The sequence below is a fragment of the Hippichthys cyanospilos genome, chromosome 20 (assembly GCF_059441005.1).
Source record: "Hippichthys cyanospilos isolate Australia breed blue-spotted pipefish chromosome 20, RoL_Hcya_1.0, whole genome shotgun sequence".
NCBI lineage: Eukaryota > Metazoa > Chordata > Actinopteri > Syngnathiformes > Syngnathidae > Hippichthys > Hippichthys cyanospilos.
This window is the reverse complement of record NC_142388.1, coordinates 1,544,137-1,565,234: the sequence shown is the minus strand read 5'-3', so window position 1 is coordinate 1,565,234 and position 21,098 is coordinate 1,544,137. Positions and strand designations below refer to the sequence as shown.

The 21,098-nt window shown below is 42.1% G+C and overlaps 3 protein-coding genes across 7 annotated transcripts in view; all 3 read left to right on the top strand.

Moving 5' to 3' along the window:
- Positions 1-2,522, top strand: part of fam184ab (family with sequence similarity 184 member Ab) — a 33,600-nt gene extending 31,078 nt beyond the window's left edge. For both annotated transcript variants that reach the window (XM_088402788.1, XM_088402789.1), the window contains one exon: positions 506-2,522. In XM_088402788.1, the coding sequence (XP_088258914.1) occupies positions 506-587 (82 nt within the window). In that variant the 3' untranslated portion in view covers positions 588-2,522. The remainder of the gene's footprint in view (positions 1-505) is intronic.
- Positions 2,523-2,656: 134 nt separating this feature from the next.
- Positions 2,657-4,625, top strand: ptrhd1 (peptidyl-tRNA hydrolase domain containing 1). Its single transcript, XM_088402790.1, has 2 exons — positions 2,657-2,897; positions 3,720-4,625. The coding sequence occupies exons 1-2, from the start codon at positions 2,685-2,687 to the stop codon at positions 3,888-3,890; spliced, it is 384 nt and encodes a 127-aa protein (XP_088258916.1). The 5' UTR covers positions 2,657-2,684; the 3' UTR covers positions 3,891-4,625.
- An 80-nt stretch (positions 4,626-4,705) lies between these two features.
- ncoa1 (nuclear receptor coactivator 1) overlaps positions 4,706-21,098 on the top strand; it is a 29,698-nt gene continuing 13,305 nt past the window's right edge. The window contains exons 1-11 of one of the 4 annotated variants that reach the window (XM_088402786.1): positions 4,706-4,811; positions 6,221-6,332; positions 12,537-12,693; positions 16,393-16,498; positions 18,702-18,868; positions 18,944-19,050; positions 19,171-19,348; positions 19,892-20,074; positions 20,154-20,246; positions 20,442-20,582; positions 20,883-21,030. In XM_088402786.1, coding sequence (XP_088258912.1) covers positions 16,410-16,498; positions 18,702-18,868; positions 18,944-19,050; positions 19,171-19,348; positions 19,892-20,074; positions 20,154-20,246; positions 20,442-20,582; positions 20,883-21,030 — 1,106 coding nt within the window. In that variant the 5' untranslated portion in view covers positions 4,706-4,811; positions 6,221-6,332; positions 12,537-12,693; positions 16,393-16,409. Of the gene's footprint in view, positions 4,812-5,498; positions 6,333-12,536; positions 12,699-16,392; positions 16,499-18,701; positions 18,869-18,943; positions 19,051-19,170; positions 19,349-19,891; positions 20,075-20,153; positions 20,247-20,441; positions 20,583-20,882; positions 21,031-21,098 lie in introns of those variants that run through there. The other 3 variants (XM_088402785.1, XM_088402787.1, XM_088402784.1) reach the window with 3 other exon arrangements.

Below are 21,098 nucleotides of genomic sequence, written 5' to 3'. Positions count from 1 at the left end.
TTAATACAACTCTCAAATATGCACTTTTATCTTAAAATATGACTAGGTGCACGCGAGGGAATAGTTTGAACCCACTGAAAAGTGTCAAAAATGCATAAATGATGAGCGAAATGATGATGAAATAATGTCTCGTCATGACATTATTAGGCTTAAATGTTAAACGGGGTGTGTCGCCCTCCGCTGGACGAAAACCGCATTACAACACTATTCGGTCCACATGTTTTTATTTTTATTTTTTAAACTGTTTATCATTTCTGTGTTGGTTTTATTTCATTTTATGAATTAAACATTTTTACTTTTAATACAATACAATTATATTATTAAAATTGACCCTTCCCCTACAGTTTTAACCATAGACATATATGGTTATGTTTCTCAGCAAAATCTTCATTTTTGAATGAAACATTTGTCCGTGTATTCCACGAATATTTACCATTTGGCCCACAGTTGCGATGGCATAGCCTTCTGTAATTATTTCCGTCACCTTTTCTTTTCTTTGCTGCAGCCCTCCTGAAACAAAAGACGTGGCCATCGACCTACCGGAAGCTCAGCGGCAAGAGTGGTTCGCTCAGTACTTTTCCTTTTGATTGACAACACAAACGTACACGCAAACACACACACAAACACACACATGAACCTGCAGAAAAAAAAAAAAAACACACCAGGATTCAGAAGCATGTCAGCCAAACTTTAAAAAAAAAATGTCTGGATTTCAAATAGAACAAAAAGAAAAGAGAGAAAACGTTTGTTTGCTATATTGTTTTAAAAAATAAAGATGAGAGATCATATGAAATATATGATTGGCAGCTTGTAAAAAAAAAAAAAAAAAGATGATGTCATTCAAGCTACTGGTGTGTTCTTTTAAAAGAACACCTGTGTCTTACTAGTAACATTTTCCCACTACTAGTGCCACTTTTGGCCAACTAATTAACCCTGAATGGTAACCTACTGTGCTAGGCCAAACTAGTAGACATGTGCCATGCACTAGTAGCTCCTGGACTCTACTAGTAGGACCAAAATACCGCTAGTGGTTTTGTCTCACTAGTAAAATGTGGTTGTCCAACTAGTATGCCAAAGTTGTCCTGCAAGTGTCCAAAAATGTCAAATCATGGAAAAAAAAAAGTTACTAGTAAGACCATTGTTATACTTGTGCTCTGAATTGTCTTACTATTGAGGATAAAGAATGTACGAGTACATGGACCGTAAATTCCCTGTAAAGTGAAAATGGACTTGTGCAATCCTTGTGCAAATTTTTGACACATTATTCTCGCAGAATTTTAGCAGTCCTTTTCAAAAAGTGGGGTAGCCCGTAGCAAAACTTACTGCAGCGCAATGTAGTGTAATTGCACATCCACAGCTCCAGATGGTGCAGTAGCGCTCTCAGATTCATAATAAGGTGTAACCTGTACAAACCCTATAAAAACACTTGCTGAAAGTTTATTGAAATGTATTTATTTATTCTTAAATGATACAAATCTGGGTATAATTTTCATAAATAAAGATCTCATTTACTGTTACCGTAGCAAGTAGGGGGTGTGAAATGTTTTCTCGTTCCTTGGGGGTACTTTGCAAAAAAAATAATTGAGAAGCACTGCAGTAGCGTGATAGCTAAGTGGCCGTGCCATTTTGGATTTTAACATGTTGTCATCGTGTGGGTGAAATTTCAGCTCCCTGGGTCTTCTTTCAATGCTTTCCCTTTGATGTGAAATGCATTTGATGTGAGGATCAAAGAATTGGACAAAATAGCGCTCAAGGGTTAAATTTGATACAGCACAGAGAGGATCCTTGCCCCCCCTAAATTTTTTTTGTCAAATATGTAAAATGATGCTTCCGCTTTATTTTTCGCAGTCAAGCAGCGAAGGGATGTCACTTGGCTTAGCGCGTCATTTAACCGCGCCCCCTTGAAAAATCATGAAAAACTTACAAGCAAAACGCTCTTGATAGGCTATCGTCATTCGTGCAAAAAGTCTTGAAACACATTTCCAAATTCACTTTACAGGGCCTTTAATACGGATATAAAAGATTTGGAGTTCAAACTCAAAATGACATTTGCATCTTGAAATCAAGAAAATGGAATAAATGCTCATCACTGATATGCCGCCATCTACGTTGGATATTTTGGTTTGTTTCTCATTCTTATCATTGCCAGCATTATTATTATTTTTGTTTTTTTTTTCCTTTTTGGACTCCAAGTGAGAAGTAGACCTGTGTGGGATTTAGAGGTCCTTGTTGCTCTTCTCTGTGTGTTCCAAAAAAAAAAATATCAAATGATAATAATAATCAAAAGAAACGAAAAGGCTGCTTTTCTGTTAGACGCCAGATCAGTCGGTGCGTTTTAGGGGGCGCCATCCTCGTGATAGAAGAAGATGGTTATCTTTTTTGGTAGACTACAAAACTCTTGTTTGTATGCTTGTCTGTCTCTACACAGATACAATGATGTCTCACCGATTTTAAGAGCAAAAATAGCATTTTATATTTATATTATAATGTGTATGCTTAATAAACGATTATTGTGACATTTATTTGTGTGTTTCTCTTTACCTCAATCAACGTAGATTACAACAGAAGAAATTAATGGACTTGCGATTTCAGTAAAACGCCGCTAGATGGCAACATCGCCATGGCGTTGACCAAGAGGCCATTATTTGACCCGGAAGGTAAATATACACGCTGCGGAAAAACAAATGGCCGCCTCCGGATCCGCCGGCTCCTCGGGCCGCCTGGTCCAATACGTCGTGGTCCGCTCGGACCTGATCCACAAGCTGTCGTGGCCGATGGGAGCCGTCATCACGCAGGCTTGTCACGCCGCCACCGCCGCCGTCCACCTGAACTATGCAGACGGGGACACGCAAAGCTACCTGGCGCAACTCGACTCCATGCACAAAGTGGTGCTCGACGTGAGTCCCACCGAACTCCGTTGGACTATTATTCCATTTGAAATTATAGCCTTTAAAACACGTCTATACTGGGCTTACCACTTAATCGATTTTTTTTTCACACATTTGCAGTTTAGTATGTGTCGTTCGGTGACAACTGTTGTCATTTTTGTTACATTGGAAATATTTTGGAGGGCACTAGGACCATGTCTCTCACCCGGTAGGCATGTTGCTATAATCATTTGAACCTGTTGGCTTTGTCTTTGCTGATTTGGACTTTGTTGTATCAGTTTTGTGATAGCATGCGAAGAGTAAAGATCTCCACTAGCACAGCAACTTGTGGTTTCTTCGCCTCGCCACAATATAATGTATTGTTTTTGAGGCCGCTTGTCGTAAAGCTACATTGCGCATTATATTCTTTTCATGTATTCCATGTTTGTATGAAGGGCTCATAAGTGCGGTGTAAAACTTTAGCCGGACCGTAGTAACACCAAAAACTAGTCAAGAGTTTGTCAAATTATTTATTTTTTCTTACGTTATACTTCTTAAAAGATAGTTTGAAGTTCATTAACAATTTATTTTGACTGGTGCTCACATTTTTTTTTCTGGGTTTGGTCATGCGATGTTTGGAAGCGGAGCCTTGAGCACATGTGATGTCATTTTCAGTCGAAGGCAAGTGGCAAAATGCGTTTTTAAAGGATTTATTTCTACATGAAAAATGATGTAGTCAAATTCACTGTAAACAAAAAATATCATTTTGACTACTGGAAATTGTTAAAGTTGCATTATTAGTTGAATATAAGATGAAAGTAACAGCACTTTGTTTCTTCTTGTGTCCTCCAGGCTCCAGATGAGGCCGCTCTCCATGGTTTATCCGAAAGCCTGACCCAGGCCGGCGTGGCTCATAAACTTTGGATTGAGCAGCCCGAAAACATACCGACCTGTCTGGCCCTGAAGCCATACCCCAAAGAAACGGTGCAGCAGCTGCTCCGCAAGTTCAAGCTCTTTAAATGAGCTTGCCTGACCTCCAGCGTCTTACCGGAAAAACACGACAACACTTCTAATGTCATACGATTGGGAAGAAAGTGCGAGTTTGCGCGGATGAACTGAACTGTGTCGCGCATACCAATCGGTCAAAAAACTGGGAAAAATAAAAAGTCGTCAGGAAAAAAAAGGATGACTCAAATTTTGCGCTGAAACTTGAATCTGCAATTTGGGGGGGCTTTTTGTAATGCGAGTGAATGCGGAGTAAATATTCAATCGGTGATGTATTTCACGGCGTTGCCCCCTCCAAGAAAAGAGGCAGCAAAACAGTCCAAATGTCAAATCAATTATTTCATGAATGAATACATCACAAAATAACTCTAATAATCATTTCATTGTTTTATATTCATTAATAATGTCACATCAAAAATACATCCCAATTCTTGCAAGACAGGTACGGCAGCCAGACGTCAACAGGGCCAGGAGCCAAGGGAACCCAATGGTAAGCAATTAGCGAAGAGTCATTAGCATACTTTTGAAAGAGCTTCTCACCGCAAATCTCAGGCACTCGTCTGGAAAATCCGCCATCCTGTTTGAGCGCTAAATGGTAGCTCATTCGAACGAGAGAAACAACGATCACACACAAGGTCCACGCCGCGGAAGTAGCATTTGTAAAGCTGAAGTTTTTTCAGAGCTTTAACTTCCTGCAAATGCCTCGCCTCAAATGATTATTCCTGCTTTTGTAATAAATGGTGGAAATGATCATCACTTTTTTCAAGTCAACAGCGCTCAAAATTTTAAGGACTCCACCTAGTGGCATAGTTTTTTTTTATGCATACTTCTGGTTCTAAGGTACGACGACACTTTTATTGTACTTTAGTTTTAGGAGTACTGCAGTGTTCCCTGAACTTCAGGTTCAAGAGTACTTGTACGTGCACTTCATGTTCTCAGGTAAGTCTTCTTCAGATTTTCGATCTTAGTGTTTAAAAACATACTTTGAATTCTAAGGTGCATGTTACTATATTGAAAATAAATTTGAAGGTAATTGTGAATATAGCATTTTTGCTTGTGCAAAACAATGTGTTTAGGTGTGAGGTACCAAGGTAATAATGTACTTTAGACTTTCAGTCTTTGTGTTTTCTGTTTTAATATCGTGCTCATGAGCCTACTTTGGATTTTCAGGTATGAGATTTCAAATTGACTTTAGATTCCAAGACAAATGTGAGTATAGCATTTTTGCTAAAAATAAGTCTTTACAGTGTTTGTAGGTACCAAGGTACTTGAAAATATACTTATGATTTTTGTTTTGGTCTTTTCTATTTTAAAAATGAATTTATGAGCCTACTTTTGATTCTAAAGTTGACGTTCTTGAATATACTTCAAAGGAACATGAGAATACACCGTAGATTATTTTCTGCTCTTGCCAAAATAAGTTTTCAAAACGTTGGTGGGTACCAAGGTACATTAAAGTGTGCTTTTTTAACTTTTAGGATTATATTTTAGGTCTTTAATAATACTTCAGGTTATAAAGATCTACGCTGTAATCCTTTATTGTTTAAAGTCACGTCACGTATATTTATATAGAACCTTTGAATCATACACCATAAATACCTTCAAGTATCGGTCGAATCGTATTATAATCGTGTGAAACGAATTTCTGCGAGTGACGGTTAAAGTCTACGTTCCTACGTTGTGAAGTCCAGTTTTAACCGAGCGTCAATATTAGCCAGGTAATGTTTTCTCCTGCTTCTCGTCGTGAACGCGCACGCACGCTAGCACGCAAGGCTGGGCGCGCGCACTCTCAGCCCTGTTTGTTTGTGTTGGAGAGAGAGAGCGAGAGAGCTTGCAAATGGCGGAGAGCGCCCAGCATTGTGACAACTTGGCTTCGCGAACTGGGCCACTACTACCTCCAAGCACTTTCCGACACGCACGGGAGTGACACGCCGAGTCGACGCGGCACGCGTGTGGAGGGTGGGGGGAGAGACTCCAGGAAGGTGGATTTTTTTCGGGGGTCCAGCGCGTTGTGAGTGCTTAGCCAGGTTAGCTAGCTGCGGCTAAGCTAACTGACGTTAAGGCTCGCTGGCTTCGAGACGTGTTTTTTTTTTTCCTCTTTCCACCCCCACGCAGGCTTGTTTGTCAACAGACGTCGATGTTAACTTGTTAGCAAGCCTGTTAATTGCTACAAAAAGCTCAAGTTAGGATTGCTTTTATCGGTTGTCAGTCGACGAGGAGCGAGTGTAAAGTTACCCACGTAAAGTTAGCAAGACGCACAAAAAAATAGGCTAACGTTATCCGTCACGTAAGTTAAGTTAGCTCCGTGGAGCTAACTCGGCTAACTGGCTTGTTATTGGATTGAGGAGGCGCGGTGACTTCTCGTGGGATGTAAGAGCAGCAACAAAAAAGGAAAACAACAATCGTGGAGCGGCGGTGAGAGGACACCGGTTGGACGACGGCTGCTTATGCCAAAACAAGGTAAGCCAATTGGGTAAGAGTGGCCGTGCTGGTTCTGGTGGAGGTGGTGGTGGTGGTGGTGGTGTTGACAGCCGCGGCGGGACCCGGCCGCTGCGGCGCGGCCTCCAGCCGATGCCTTGCTTTTGCTTGGGATCCGTGCGCGTCCACGTGTTCACAAGCACGCGCCGTTCACGTCCACCCATCCTTTCTTCTTGGCCTACCTGTAAATTTAGCAGAACCTTACGTAAGCGCACCCAAGCGACCAAAATGATCCATTATCTTGATGCTAATACAAATTAGGGTTGTCAAGCGTGCATGTTAAGAATCAAATTAAGTACTTATCGAATAGAATTGAGGACAATGTCTTTTTCTTTTTGCATTCAGCCCGTTTGTCCTGCAGTGTCAAACTCCAGTCCATAATGGCCTTTGTCCTGCATGTTAGTCCTGAAGTAGGGGGTCACCAACATGATCCCAGAGGGCACCGGGTTGCCTCCAAAGATCACGTGGGTAGCCTGCAGGGCTGTTCTGCAGATACCTTTGATGTAATAGGACATTGTGATTTTCTAGGAATTTAAACCACCCATCCATTTCTTGAGCCGCTTTTCCCCATAAGGATCACTGGTGCCTGTCCCAGCTGACTTCTGACAGTGGGCAGGAGACACCCTAAACTGGTTGCCAGCTAATTGCAGTGCACACAGATGAATAACCAGTCATGGACCCAATCACACCTAAGGACAATTTAGTATGTCCAATGCACCTGCCGTAGGTTTTTGGCATGTGAGAGGAAGCCAGAGTGCCCGGAGAGAACCCACGCAGGCTCAGGGAGAACATGCAAACTCCATACAGGAAGGCCAGAGCGAGAAGGATTTGAACTCACGTCCGTGAATTGTGAGGCAGATGTGCCAACCACTGCTCTACAAAGCCACCTTTTATAAAATATATATTACATTCATATATTATGAATATCATATGCATACATTCATATACAGGCGAACACCTCGACAACGGAATCATGTATGCAGCCAGGATTTTTTTTCCACAACGGGACTTTTCACTATAGCAAATCTTATGTCTCGGATGTAAACAAACAAAAAAAGAACATGTTGTACAATCTGAAGTTAAAAACACCACCACATTGGAAAAAAAGCGAAATTGCCAAATCTACATTTTCTAGGACACCACACCCCTCCGCGCGGAACAGATTAACACGTACCTTCCGGAATTTTTCTACGAACGGAAAACATGTCGGATGAACTATATGTCTGGAATTTAGCCGGTACAAACATCTTTTTGATTTGGCTGAAAAGAACTACCGTTCCCTAAATACCGTAAACAAAGTTTCAGTGCAGAAAAGGGCGCCATCTACAAAACTTGGGCAAGTATGGCGACACTGGGTATTTACCCTGGGCTTCCGTGGACATAAAGACAATGAAAAGACAAGTTTTACCATTCAAAATCGAACTCAGGACAGTGATTCAGGCATGCAAAGATTAGCAACAGGAAATAGCACAAAGCATGCAGCGGAAACATGGAAGACACAGGCTAAGGTAAAATCTGGCGTTTTCTTTTGGTAGGTGAACTCAGATGTGTAGAATAACTAGTCATTCTAACTACTAAATCATTCTAACTTTCTGTATTAATGGTTGGCAAACAAGCCATCGATTTCCTTTTTTTCTCCGTTTTTATTTACTAATGACGAACAAACCAGAGACTCACTCGGCTGCTCACGAGACACAAACTTACATCCGAAATGTGATTTGAATTAACGTTGGCAAAAATGTCCCTCCTTCGCTTTCCGTAGCGTAATAGAAACAGGACTACTCCCATCCGGATGGTATGTATATTGTGTGTATTCACACCTTATTGAAATTATGGTTGAGTTTTCAAACAGTCTAAATGTTACACATTGTCACTGGTAGCCCTTCGTGTTACTCAGTAACAAAGAAGTAGCTCTCAGTTTCAAAAAGGTTGGTGGTCGCTGTGACCTGGAGTGTCAAACTCCAATCCGCAATGGCCTGTCCCTTGCATGTTTTCGAACTTTTTCAATCCACGTCCCAACATTGGGGTTTGACGTAATGGCTACCTGGACAGAAGATTGCGAGGAGATCTATCGTGATTGAAAGTGAAAGCAGTCTGTTTATTTGCTTATAAATAAAGCTTACGGACGTGACGTCAGGCATCCCACAACACATTGCACAAAATGTGCACTGCACGATCTGTATCTGATATTTTAATGGGAGTGTGAATGACACAGATCTGATGTTTAATGCGATGCGGGTTACTTTGGTACGTGGTCCTGAATCCCATCCATATCCGAGCCGTTGGAAAGACCATGGAAATTAGAACACACTTGGAGACCAGAACCTACCACTGGTGTTGCACTTAAACACCTAGTAGTACCTTAGCACCTGAAGTACACTTAGGGACCGATACCTTTGAAATAGAAAATCAGTGGACCAAAGTGATTATCAAAGATGTCCAAGACAAAGGTTATGTTTGCGCGGTATGGCTGACTTGTTTTTGTGGAGCGGGCGTGTTGATATATTGCGTGTGTGAAAACATTCTCGCGGGGCCTCTTGTGGTTAAGATGTCATCAGATAAACGAGTTTAGCTATCTGCACCAGAAAGGCTCGTGAGTGCTTCTTTGCGCTTGAGGCAGTGACTTCATTTGACACCCGGACTTGTTTTGTGTGTGTGTCTGTGTCTGTGTGCGCGCGCGCACGCACATACGCGTACGCTCGGCAGCTCAAAGCGAAAATCGCGGCGGTGAGCAAAGTTGAGTGGGTAAGCGATATCTGCTGTGGAATTCCTCCATGCTAATCTCTCCAAACAGAAGGGGGTGGGCAGCTTGTGAGGTTGTGTAAAGTGGATCCCTCCGCAGGGTCCGCCCGTTGTTTGGATCCTTGGGAGATTTACTGTCGCCTCCGGGATGGAGCTTTGTAGCGGCTGCTGGTTATTGTTGTTGTTTTTGTCGTCTCAATGTCACGGCGGTCCACTGAGGACGTCCTTTAGAAAACGAAGCGTTCTGCATCCCCTGAATCAATCTTTGTGCCATTCGGCAAGAACACAGGGGCACCTGCAGACAGGTCACTTGATTCCAGCTTGTACCGTAATTCCCCAAATATAGGGCGCACTTGTGTATAGGACACACCCTTTTCATTTTAGGGTCAAATTCTGGTTTTTTGTTATTGTGTATGAGATGCCCCAACACTGACAACCATGTAAAAACTATAGCAAAACAAAATAGCTGAAAATACACTTGCTTAAATAATCTTGCTTAAAATGCACCGTGACACCATTATCTTAGTATCTGAAGTTTTTTTTTTTTTATTTATTTTTTTTTAGCTCTGACAAAACAAGCCCTGATTTCACCAAGGCGTGCCATTTCAATAACCAAAGTATTCTCATAGCGGACCCCTGCAGCCAGTCCCGTGTGTCACTTGACTCCAGAAAGTAGTCTGACTCTGTAGTCTCCAGAGCGTAGCGGGGAGGCAGGGTGTCACCAGTCGGCCTTAAAGTCACTGTGATTTCTATCAGCACGCTCAATCAGTATCCGAGACTTGCCGTCAGAACTTGGCAACTCTTGAATCAGCACTCTTGAAGCAGCTTTTATCGCCCGTGTAGTTTCTGGCCCAGAGAGTGCCGTGTCATGTTTAGTCTGCAGGGGCATCTGCTGGACTTGAGCATGGAGGTCGCTAAATAACATGACTGACTGTTGTACAGCATTTTTCTTCTGGGGTTTTGCCACAATATCCTTATTTGTTGTAAATTGAGCTTTTTCCGTCGATGTAATCGAATTAAAAAACATTTAAATTCCATTTTATGGAAAAACAGGGCAGTGGTTAGAACGTCTGCCTCACAGTTCAGGTACGCGTGTTCAACTCCACCTTGCTCCAAGATGACCACTTTTAAATAAATCTTTGTTAGGTTCATTACTTCAATCATAAAGTCATAGAACGCCAGAATGTCTGGAAAAAATGTAGATTTGATTTTTCCGGCCATTTCGTCCTGCCCCGCTATAAACGTAACTTACACTGAACTTTGTCAGCAGATCTTTGCGCAAGTGCAAGGCAACAAAATGCTGATTGCGTTCTAAACAGATGGGAATGAAATAAAATAGCCTATACAGCATGTACAGCTCGTAAGGCATGAGATGATGTCTAAATGTGTCGACATGTGTCAAGGCTATGACTATGATTATGACCAGTATAACACGATAGCTATACCGTATGGTAAGTAGGGTCTGCAATGTCCAGTGCAGATAGCATTTATTGGCCGTGAAGCTAAGATTAATGACTACATGTGTGCAGTAGCGCAAAAGGATGATTTACAGTACGTAGGGAATGAACAGTTGTGCAAGTCTGCCGGTGCTACGCGTCCAATCTAAGCTTTCCTGACCAACCGCATGATAAGCACGCCGTCCTCGTGTGAACCTGCCATAAGATGTCTAATGTATTATTTATACGCTGCAGAAACATGCGTGCCTCCTTCCCCCCCGACGCATGAGCCGGATTCTGCTGGTGCATGAATCCTTGTGGATTTGTTTGTTTTGTAGATGAGGCAAAAAGGTCACCCTGCTGTTTAAATGTCATCTTTTTTACTTTGCATCTTCGGAAAAAGGCTTTACCCTGTAACGCAAATGAGCGCCATCGTAATGTTGGGAGGCCGAAGAGTCGGCCCGCGTCTCCTGTAGCCCGGCTGTTGTGCAGTTGTCGTTATAGCCGAGGTCCGCCCTCTCCATTTTAAATTCAATGTGAGGTAGCAACACGCGCAAAAGCACAAAGCCGCAAAGAAGAAGAACGGCATGCGGCGGCTTTGCCACTTTGTTTTTCCGCTGCTGTCAGCGATGGCCGTCATTGTCAGGTGGCAGAAAAGAAAGGTGGCGGCGGCGAGGAGGCAGGAAGAAATTGATCGAGACATTGATGTGAGTACGGACAACGTATTGTTGCCTCCGCGGATGTGCACAAGCATAGTTAACCTGAGAAGTGGCTTGACGGTAGGAATGTGCCGCTAAGCTTGGGACAAAATATAGATCCAATCTTACGCAAGGCTTATACGCACTGCTTAAATTTTTAAATCCATAATCTAGAGACCATACAGTACTAAAAACAAATATATCAACATAAACAAGTGCACACATTTAAAGTGAACATTTGCAAACATACTAATTGAAAGGATACATTATTCTTGCTCTCACCTTTTTCATGTTCCTGCAGAAATTGTAAAAGTAATAAAATTGCCCTGATCCGTTTGGTTTTACATCTAGTCATGCACTTCCGCATGTGTTTGTTTGAGCGCACACAGGAAATACAGATCATTGTTTCCTTATTGACAGTGTTGAAATTGTGCAAACAAATTATGATTCAGTTCCTGATTTGGTTTGTAACTTGTCAAAAAAATAGGAAAAATGTTATTGTTTGCCAAATTATTAACAAACGTTTTCAAATTCAACACAAAGTGTCTGCTTTCATAGTGTTACAGAAATCATTTGTTTTTTTTTGTTTACTTTTGAGAAATATTCATGCAGATCATTTTGACAAATCGAAACAATCGCTCATCAAAATACTGATTATTCATATTGAAACACCTTAGGTCTGAGCATTTCAAGTGATTGAAAGAAAAATAATCCATGACTGGTGTAGTTATCGAACCTCAAAAGCAGAAAAACTGCTATATATTTCTACTGCTATATAGATGTCGGTTGAATGTCTTGTGCCTGAGAACATGATGACGTGCCCTGAAAGACAAGTTCTTTTAGACGTGAGGCAAAACGTAAATGCATTTTCAGTTTGTTGAAGATTAGATGTTGCTGTAATCAAGCAATTAAAAAAAAATAGCAACTTTTAACTTAAGTATTCCATCATACTGCGTAAATATTTAATGCTCCGACCTGTGGCTTACTGTCCGGTGCGGCTTATGTGTGACCAAAAATTGTTTTGCTCAATTTTTGCTGTTGCAGCTTATGTACCGGTGTGGCTTATAGTCCGAAAAATATGGTAACTCTAAAGAACTGTGACGTGATGAGGAAATGTGGCGGCATATCATTAACTTAATGGAAAGTCCATATAAATAAGTCAAGTATGCCAAAGACTCAAGTCGGTTTTCTTTTTACAGGAGGGTAACATTGGCAAATTATTTAGTAAAACGATACCTTCAAAATGTTTTTTTTCCCTCTTGTAACAATGATCCAGCTGTTGACTGATGTATTTTCTACTTGTGCCTCAGGTGCAGTGTTCCCCACTGCACCCGCCATGTTACCATGTGACGAAGGGACCACGAAGCGACCGTAAGCCTCCAGAAGCCCCACGCCACTGACCAGTCGCCTTCTTGCCCTGGGCACGGCCGGCCGCCACATGACTCAGCCCCTGGTGACCTAGACCACGTAAGGTACCGTACGCTTTCGAACGACTGATCCGAAAAATCAAAGTTGCTGTTTCGGATCTGAAGGACACTCGGACAAAAGACAAGACGAAATTATGAATCCGGATTTAAAATACATTTTAAGGGTTAATTGGCATTTTTAAAACGATTCCATTTGTTTTGCTGTTTGTAGCAGTTAATCATTTATCTATAATTATTTTGTTGATTATTTTTCGTGTGCAAGTAATACATTTCTCGACTTACTGTGGGCTTGAAATGTAATTACTTGTGCTGAAGGCTCTAGTAACAACCAATCGTGGCTCACCTGTTGGTCATGTGACATTCATGAGCTGAGTGATTGCTAGTCACCTGAGCCTTCAATATGTGATGTCATTTTAGGTCAACAGCAAGTAAAAAGAACATTTTTAAAAGCATTAATTGTTAAAGTGATTTAGTTATGAAATAAACTCATTCATTCCCAAACCTCAAATTTTTACATTATTGGGAATCCAGACATTCAATCCCTGGCGCTGAACACCTTAAAGGAGTGTCTGAAATGTTGTCTTCTTTAGTTGACAACAAGTGGCAAAATGGACGCCCCTTTTGGATGTATGTTTGCTCAATAAACGAAACTTATATTTAGCCGAGCGAAGAAGTAGTTTAGATAATAGGCTGCCAATTTGATAGTCGAGACGCGTTCCCGTGTTAATCTCGTCTCTTGAACCTCCTGATGCTGCCTCTAAAAGGTTCAGCCAAGGACTCAAGCAATCACGCGTACCAACCGAGTTTCGCTAATGATGCCAATGATGAATATTCATGTGGAATTATCAAACCTGCTAGAGCAGCGGAGGGAGTCATGTGACACTTGAAATGTATGATGTAATACTCGTGTACAGTCATAATCTGTTTATCGATAGCTTTAGACAAATGCTACTACGCTTTTATATTTTAACATTTTTACGCTTTCGGTTTGAACATTTCTGCAATTTGAAGTTGTCTCTCCAAGAAGAGCCCTGTTGAAAATACAGCCGCGTGTATTGTGACTTACCAATCCCGGGCTAATGCTTGTAAGATCGGTTTTCCTCATTGATTAAACCATGAGGACGCTTGACCCTAAGCGCAACCTTGCACATGATACACCGACCAATCGGAAGTATTCACGTCGCTTTAATGCGAGCAAGGAGTCAACGGGTGCAGCGTAGCCCCGTTTGGCTCGGGCCGTCTATACATTCCATATGTCCCGTATCCGAGAGGGTGGGCCTCAACAACAGTGACTGCACAGCTTCTCACGGGTCCCACCTCCCACCCCCCACCCCCCACCCCCCACCCCCCACCCCTTTCCTTGCTAGTTTCTGTCTTGAAATGCATACTTTCAACAGTCATACTGGAGTTGCACGGTAAACAAGTTCCTAGAGAAAAATCTAACAATACCACCTGTTTTTAGGTGTTGTGGCTTATGGGGCTTATTTGTATTTTAACAAACAGAATCATTAAATGTATAACAATAAATAATTTCAGATTGTTTTTACATAAATGTTTTCATAAAACCATTTATTCATAAACGGTTTTATACAAGAGGCTAAAATGTTAAAAATAACAGCCAATTTTTACAGATTTTTTTTTTTTAAAGAATCAGTTGTCGACATTTTATTCTACCAAATATTGACATCTAAGAAAAAAATTGGCATATTATTACCACATTAAATTGGGATTTCGAGATTTGACTTTGAAAAACGTTAGCTTCCTTTGAATATCGTCGTTCTATTTTGAAGGAGGGGTAAAATTAAATACCCGGGGGCGATCTCAGACATTGTATCGATGACAAATATGACGTGTTTGTGTTTTATCACCCGGTTAGCAAATAAGCACGTCAGCCAGCCAGCACTGTAGAAAGCAGGCAGGCAGGCAGGCAGGCGGGCACCCCAGCCTCAGCCTCAGCCTCAGCCTCAGCCTCAGCCTCGCATTCCCAACCAAGCTCCCAACGTCACGCAGGGCCCCAAAGGAGCTTAAATCATCAAGTGGGAACTATTGAAAGTTTGAATGCACATTGAGAAGATTAATAAGGACAATGTGGAAGTGTGGAAGTGTGTGTGCGTGTTCCTTCCTACCCTCTTTCCCTCCCACCAGTGTTAACCCCCCTCTCTAGTTACCAGGTGGTCTTTTCCCCCGCTCGCCACGCTGACCATACATTTCTGCGTGTAAAGTATTTACCTACTCTCCTGTCTGACGTATGTGTGCAACCTTGTTTTACCACCCTTGCTGGGTTTTTTGGTCACATGGACATGATGGGATAAGTGCAACCTGTCATCTCAACGCGCTAGCTACCCCAGCAAGTCGGCGGATCGACTGTAGACACTTGCGGAGTAGAATGTAAACACGAAAGCAGTTTGAATTATGAAATAAGTTTATAGCGCTGGTGTGCGATTAGGCTAAAGCCCTGTTTGTTCTGTACAGTTGTGAAGTCAAATGCATAAATCAAGGCTGCAGCTATCGTGACAAAAATGTATCTGGCTATATTATTAATTCACGACTTCGGATTGAAGTAAAACACTTTTGCTTGGTAAAAGAAAATGAGAAATACGGGAATAGAGCACATTTTCACATAATTTTTTGTTTTTTGATTATCGGCATTTTTCGAACCTACATTTAAACTGCGTAGTAACCGACTTACTCTCGAAACATGAGGTTTCAGACAGATATATGCATTTGTTTTATGGAACAAAGTGACTGGCTTGAAGAGTAAGCCTGCTTTGCCAAAAAGTGATCAGTAGGAACAGCAACTGTGTTTGTGGAGTCATTCACGTCTATTGATCTGCCTCTAAAAGTATATCAATGGCTCTTGCCAGCCTCTCTGCGGCGGTTGATTGCTTGTATGAAAACTGCTAGCCTCCAGTCCTGCTTGTTGCTGCTAGCGTTGCTAGAAGCTGACAGTGAAGTCTGGTTTGTTCAAAAGTGATCAGTAGGAGCAGCAGCTGTGTCCGTTGGGAAATTAAAGTTTATTTTGAAGTTGGCAGTATTTTTCTTTCATACATACTTGTTGCTGTGGTTAGCTTGACTTCTGACATTCTATGATAAAGAAATCGGCATCGGAGGCAGAAACTGCATTTAAACTGATATACTCGATTCAGGAATTGTTTCACCTCTAAAATTAACTTATTGTTATAGTTCAAAAATCGGAAGAGATTGAATGTATACACATTTGCACCGTAAAGCCTTGAAATCCACCAGTGATGGTGGGGGCGGGGGGGCTAAGCAGCTATTGTCGCAGCGACGCTAATCGCGCCTGACTAGCCGTGTTTGCATCCGACCTCAGATCACCCCTCTGACACGCTACTAACACGCAGCGCCAAAAAAAAAAATAAAAGATCCGCCCGCTGTGCATTCACATTGTGCATGCATCCTTTAAACACCTCCCATCCCCTTCAGCCGTGATCTAGTTCAAACACCTTTCAATGTATATGCTTCTGCTACATACTTGACTTGAATTATGATTTGACACAAATTAGAGCATTAAGCTTAATCTTTATTGTGTAAAAGGACAAATACAATCGATCAGCATTTACCCCCCACAGGTAATTCGTTGGCATTTAGTGTAGTACCATGTTGTGCCACAACATGCAGGCAGGCACCACCGCGCTGTTCCGACAAGCTGTCCTTTCTCAAAGCTTTTTGTGTGTCTTCTTGTTGCTAAGCATCTGTATTTGTTTGCTTTGATTTGCAGGTCAGTTAAAGCTGAAAATGAGCGCGGTCGGGGAAAGTCCCCTGGACCCTGACACGGCCGAGTCCCGCAAGAGGAAAGGCTCACCATGTGACACGTCAGCGCAAAGGTAAGCAAAAAATAACCCTATACTGTATGTAAATCTGCAATTTAACAGCGTATTTATCTCAGATTTAATGTCTTCGCCTCTAATTAACTTGAATGAATATTTAAATAACTCGAACAAAACACCCCCACATTTTATGTCTCCTCCTAAGACTCAGTTTATTGATTTGTGTCCACTGTAGTGGACATCTGTTATTGGCCGTTGTTATTTGACTCATCGGAGTTACCTACTAAGTCACCCTAGCCTTCTCAATGAAGTCTAATTTTCGGGTGGGACGCATCTTTGCTGTCTTGCTGAAACAAAATGGACACAAATGAATGTGCGACATGTCCGGAGGATATTCTTACGTTTAGACATATTTGATGTCTGTACAGTTCCAATGGGGCATCTACCTCATATTTATGGTCTCGACCCCGACAAACCAGACATATTTTCTTCTTTCTTGTATACCTTTACGGGATAGGCGTTTGTTCATTTCATGTATTTACATCGTACTTCATGTTCTAGACCTTTAATATAGTTCGGAATTGTGAAGCCACACAAGTTACAGATACTAGAGCGTAGTCCTGAGTGGTGACAATACGAGTACTAATGCCTTTACATAATGTTTTGCATTGTTATTGTTTAATCAAGCAGCACAAATTTGTGTCGGACTGCTTGGAGAAAAAAGGGGAAGATCGCTAAAGTAATGATTAAAAAGAATTATTCACTCTATACAACTTTAGATTTTTCAGATTTACCTTGTATTTATAGTTTAATATACAATAATATTTACAAATGCTTAGTATCTATACACTCAATTATCATGTATACGTCACCTGTACCGTACCATATTGACGTCACATTTTGTGATCGGTTCACTTCCATTGTAGCCTATTTACATCCTATTGCTTCCTGAGCCTGCTCCCAGTGTTTAACAACATGTGCGGATTATGTTGGCCCGAGGAAGGTGTGCGCAGATGGATCATCAGCTCACGGGTTAGCCAAAGTTTAGTTGAAGGGTTGAGGTGTAAGCGAGGACGCTCTTCACACACACACAGAGACGCACGCACACTCAGAGAGCTCCCAGAGTCAGCGTGTCTGCTCTTTTGAGCCTTTTAAGGCCCAATAGCTGATGTAAGCTGATGTAACATCCCTGCTCGTATTTCCAAAAGCAGGCAGTGACCTGCGCATTCACGCTGCGTCCTCCTCCTCACCCCTTCCTCCTCCTGATCCCCTAACGCACCCCTTTCCTCACTCCCTCCCTCCCTCTCTGGGCCACCATGCCTGTGTGTTTTGGCCGTCCAATGCACTGACCTACTTTTTGCTGCTGTTGTCCTCGTACACGCACACTATCATTTTTTTTCACATTTACCACATAATATAGTCGCTCAATGTTAGTAGAGCGCACGGAGATGAGACTTAAGGGACGTACGTATGTGCTTTAAATACATACATTAATCTGTGTAACACATCTATCAAGCTATCAAGCTCGCTAGCTATCGATCTATCTTTACTTTATTTTCCGCACTATAAGGCGCACCCAAAAGCCTTCGATTTTCTCCAAAGATGACAGTGCGCCTTATACAGCACATACACCACGAGTTTTCATTTTTTGAGCGGGGACGGAAAAAAAACTTAATCACCATGTAAATTCTTCCATTTATACCTCTGCATTTGACTTTTTCATGTGTTTTTTACAATTAAAATTGTTATAACACCCCTGTTTGAAATGTACTTAATGGTACATGTGCTCCATTTTTGAAGCAGTTCATATTGGGACAAGGCAAAAAAACTTGAGTTTTTCTAAAATAAATCCAGAACCTGTTTTTAAATCAACAAAACAATGTATTTTAAGGTTTTTGTTTGCAATTTGATTAAAAAAAAAAGTATTATTTGAGTCATAATTATATTCTTTTAAACTCTTGATTTGTCTTGGCATTGCACTGAACAGCCTTCATAGTAATCAAAGTATTTTTTTCTCATTCTTCAGCTCATGCTTTCCACAAATCACAATTATTCTTAATTTATGATCATCTATTAACAAAGTTTGACTGGGTTATCTGGTTGTTTTGCTGACATTCCTTTCAGTGCAGCTCCCTCTAGTGGATGCATAGTGCAATTCTTGCCACTACTGTAGCTTCTACGCTATGCGCCTCATAATGCAGTGCACCTTATAAATGAAAACTGAAATTATGCTCTTTTTATTTTTTTGATGGTGGGGCAGCTTGGAGAAGCGGCGGCGTGAGCTGGAGAGCCGCTACATCGGCGAGCTGGCGGAGCTGCTCTCCTCAAACATGGGCGATATTGCCAGTCTCAGCACCAAGCCCGACAAGTGCCACATCCTCAAGAGCACCGTGGACCAAATCCAGCAGATGAAGCGGCGCGAGCTGGGTAAAGGAACACCAGCGATGTCCTGTTGAATTCCACGTTCTCTGGTTAATCCTCAGCATTGTCTTGCCTCCGCAGAGAAAGCAGCTCTTCGTTCTCCGGATGATGCGGTGCAGAAGAGCGACATCTCCTCCAGTAGCCAAGGCCTGCTGGAGAAAGAAGCCCTTGGACCTATGCTGCTCGAGGTGGGCATTTTCTTTCAATTTTTCTCAGGGGACATGTTCTAAACCCACCCACAACCGAGAGATAATATAACTTGATCACAATTCCTCAAATCAATAAAGCAACGTCTTGCTCACATCCAGGCTCTGGATGGCTTTTTCTTCGTGGTGAACCGCGAGGGACGCATCGTGTTTGTGTCCGAGAATGTGATAAGCTACCTGGGGTACCCTCAGGAGGAGCTGATGATGTCCAGCGTCTACAGCATCTTGCATGTGGGAGACCACAACGAGTTTGTCCGCAATCTGCTGCCCAAAAGTCTAGGTAAGCATACGTTTATTGACCTTATTTCAAGCCTCTAATATTCAGACATATTTATCCGACATTCATATTTTGGTGCATAAACCATGTCATTTGCTCTGAACTTTTTAAAGTTAAATGTGAATGCTTGCCTGATTTAATAAACATTGAAACTACGTTCATAGTTGGAACTCCAGAACATATATTGAGTGACATCATCTCTTTAATTTATGGCTCGGGAAATGTTATCAGTAATGACAATGTGCATCCGTAAAGGCATACACCGGTGTGCAAAGATGTCACTTCAACACAATTTAGCAGAATTGTTTCATGTTCCAATTCGTTTGCTCTTAATTTGAAAAGAAAAGCTATACTCTTCCTGTCACGTCATTAAAAAGCATGGTCCATTTCAAAATCTCTTACCATCTAAAGTGCCTTTATCTACTCCCATTAATGAACTGCTGTACAATAGCAACGACATATACTAAGTACGTGGGTGTAATCAATTCTGATTTATTTATTTTTGCCTCTGAATCATCAACTTACTGTGTCTGTGTGTGTGCACAGTAAATGGCGCGCCATGGCCTCAGGAGTCGGGCCGCAGGAGCAGCCACACCTTCAACTGCCGCATGCTGAAGAGACCGCCCGACGAGATGGACTCTGAAAACCAAGAGGCCCGGCAGCAGTACGAGATCATGCAGTGCTTCACCGTGTCACAGCCCCGCTCCGCCGTGCAGGAGGAAGGCGATGGTACGGAAACATCACAACACACAGTCTCTTTTTCCATTCATTGTAATCAATCGGCGGAACATATCACTTTGTTTTTCAGACCTGCAAAGCTGCCTGATCTGCATCGCCTGCCGGATGCCACGTGCCCAGCCTGTCAGCACAGAGTCTTTTATCACCAAGCAGGACCCCACAGGTGACATCTTGAAATAGACACTTAAGCTCTGGTCTGGAAAAGGTGAAACTAGAGTTTTTAAAAAGGACGTCACGTCGAAAACTTTTGTTACAATTAAACATACTCTGCAGCCCGACTAGTCTAAGCACAGTGTTGCTCTCCGAATCCGAGATTTCATTTTAAAGCCAACGTGTGTTTGTGTTTTGGTCCTGTCAGGGAAAATCATCTCCATCGAGACCAGTGCTTTGCGGGCAATTGGCCGGCCTGGCTGGGAGGACCTTGTTCGGAAGTGCATCTACGCCTTCTTCCAGCCGCAGGGCAAAGAGCCCTCCCATGCCAAAAAGCTGCTACATGAGGGTGAGGATCCCGTTTTCCCCGTCTGAAAATTACCTATAAATCTTCATCTCAGCTTCTCTGTCAGAAAAACCTGGGAATTGAAGAGCGGTCTATAGACTTTTTATCCACTGTGTTTGTATGAAATATGCTTGTTTTACCCAGGATTTCTCAAAATGTTTTTTATTTAGAACCAAGCTTCAGTTTTGAATATACCTGATTTATTTCCATTAATTTCTATGGAAAGTGTCTGGTTTCACAAAACCTTGCAATCCTGTTCTGATTTGATTTGTTTGTTATGCCCATCCCGGTGTTGGCACCCAGTAATGAGCAATGGCACCGCCATCAGCCCGCTATACCGCTTCGCCTTGAGCGACGGCACGCCGCTCAGCGCTCAGACCCGCTGCAAGTTCTGCTGCCCCTCGAACCCAGATGTTCAGCCCTTCATCATGGGCATTCACACTATTGACAGGTAGTGGCATGCACGCTTTTGCTGCTCCAATCTATTAAGATTTTTGGCATTATGGGTAATTGTTTTTT

Coding starts and splice junctions, on each gene's coding strand:
- ptrhd1 (XM_088402790.1), top strand. CDS start 2,685: ATGGCCGCCTCCGGATCCGCCGGCTCCTCGGGCCGCCTGGTCCAATAC. Junction 2,898..3,719: donor TGCACAAAGTGGTGCTCGAC/GTGAGTCCCACC, acceptor TGTGTCCTCCAG/GCTCCAGATGAGGCCGCTCT.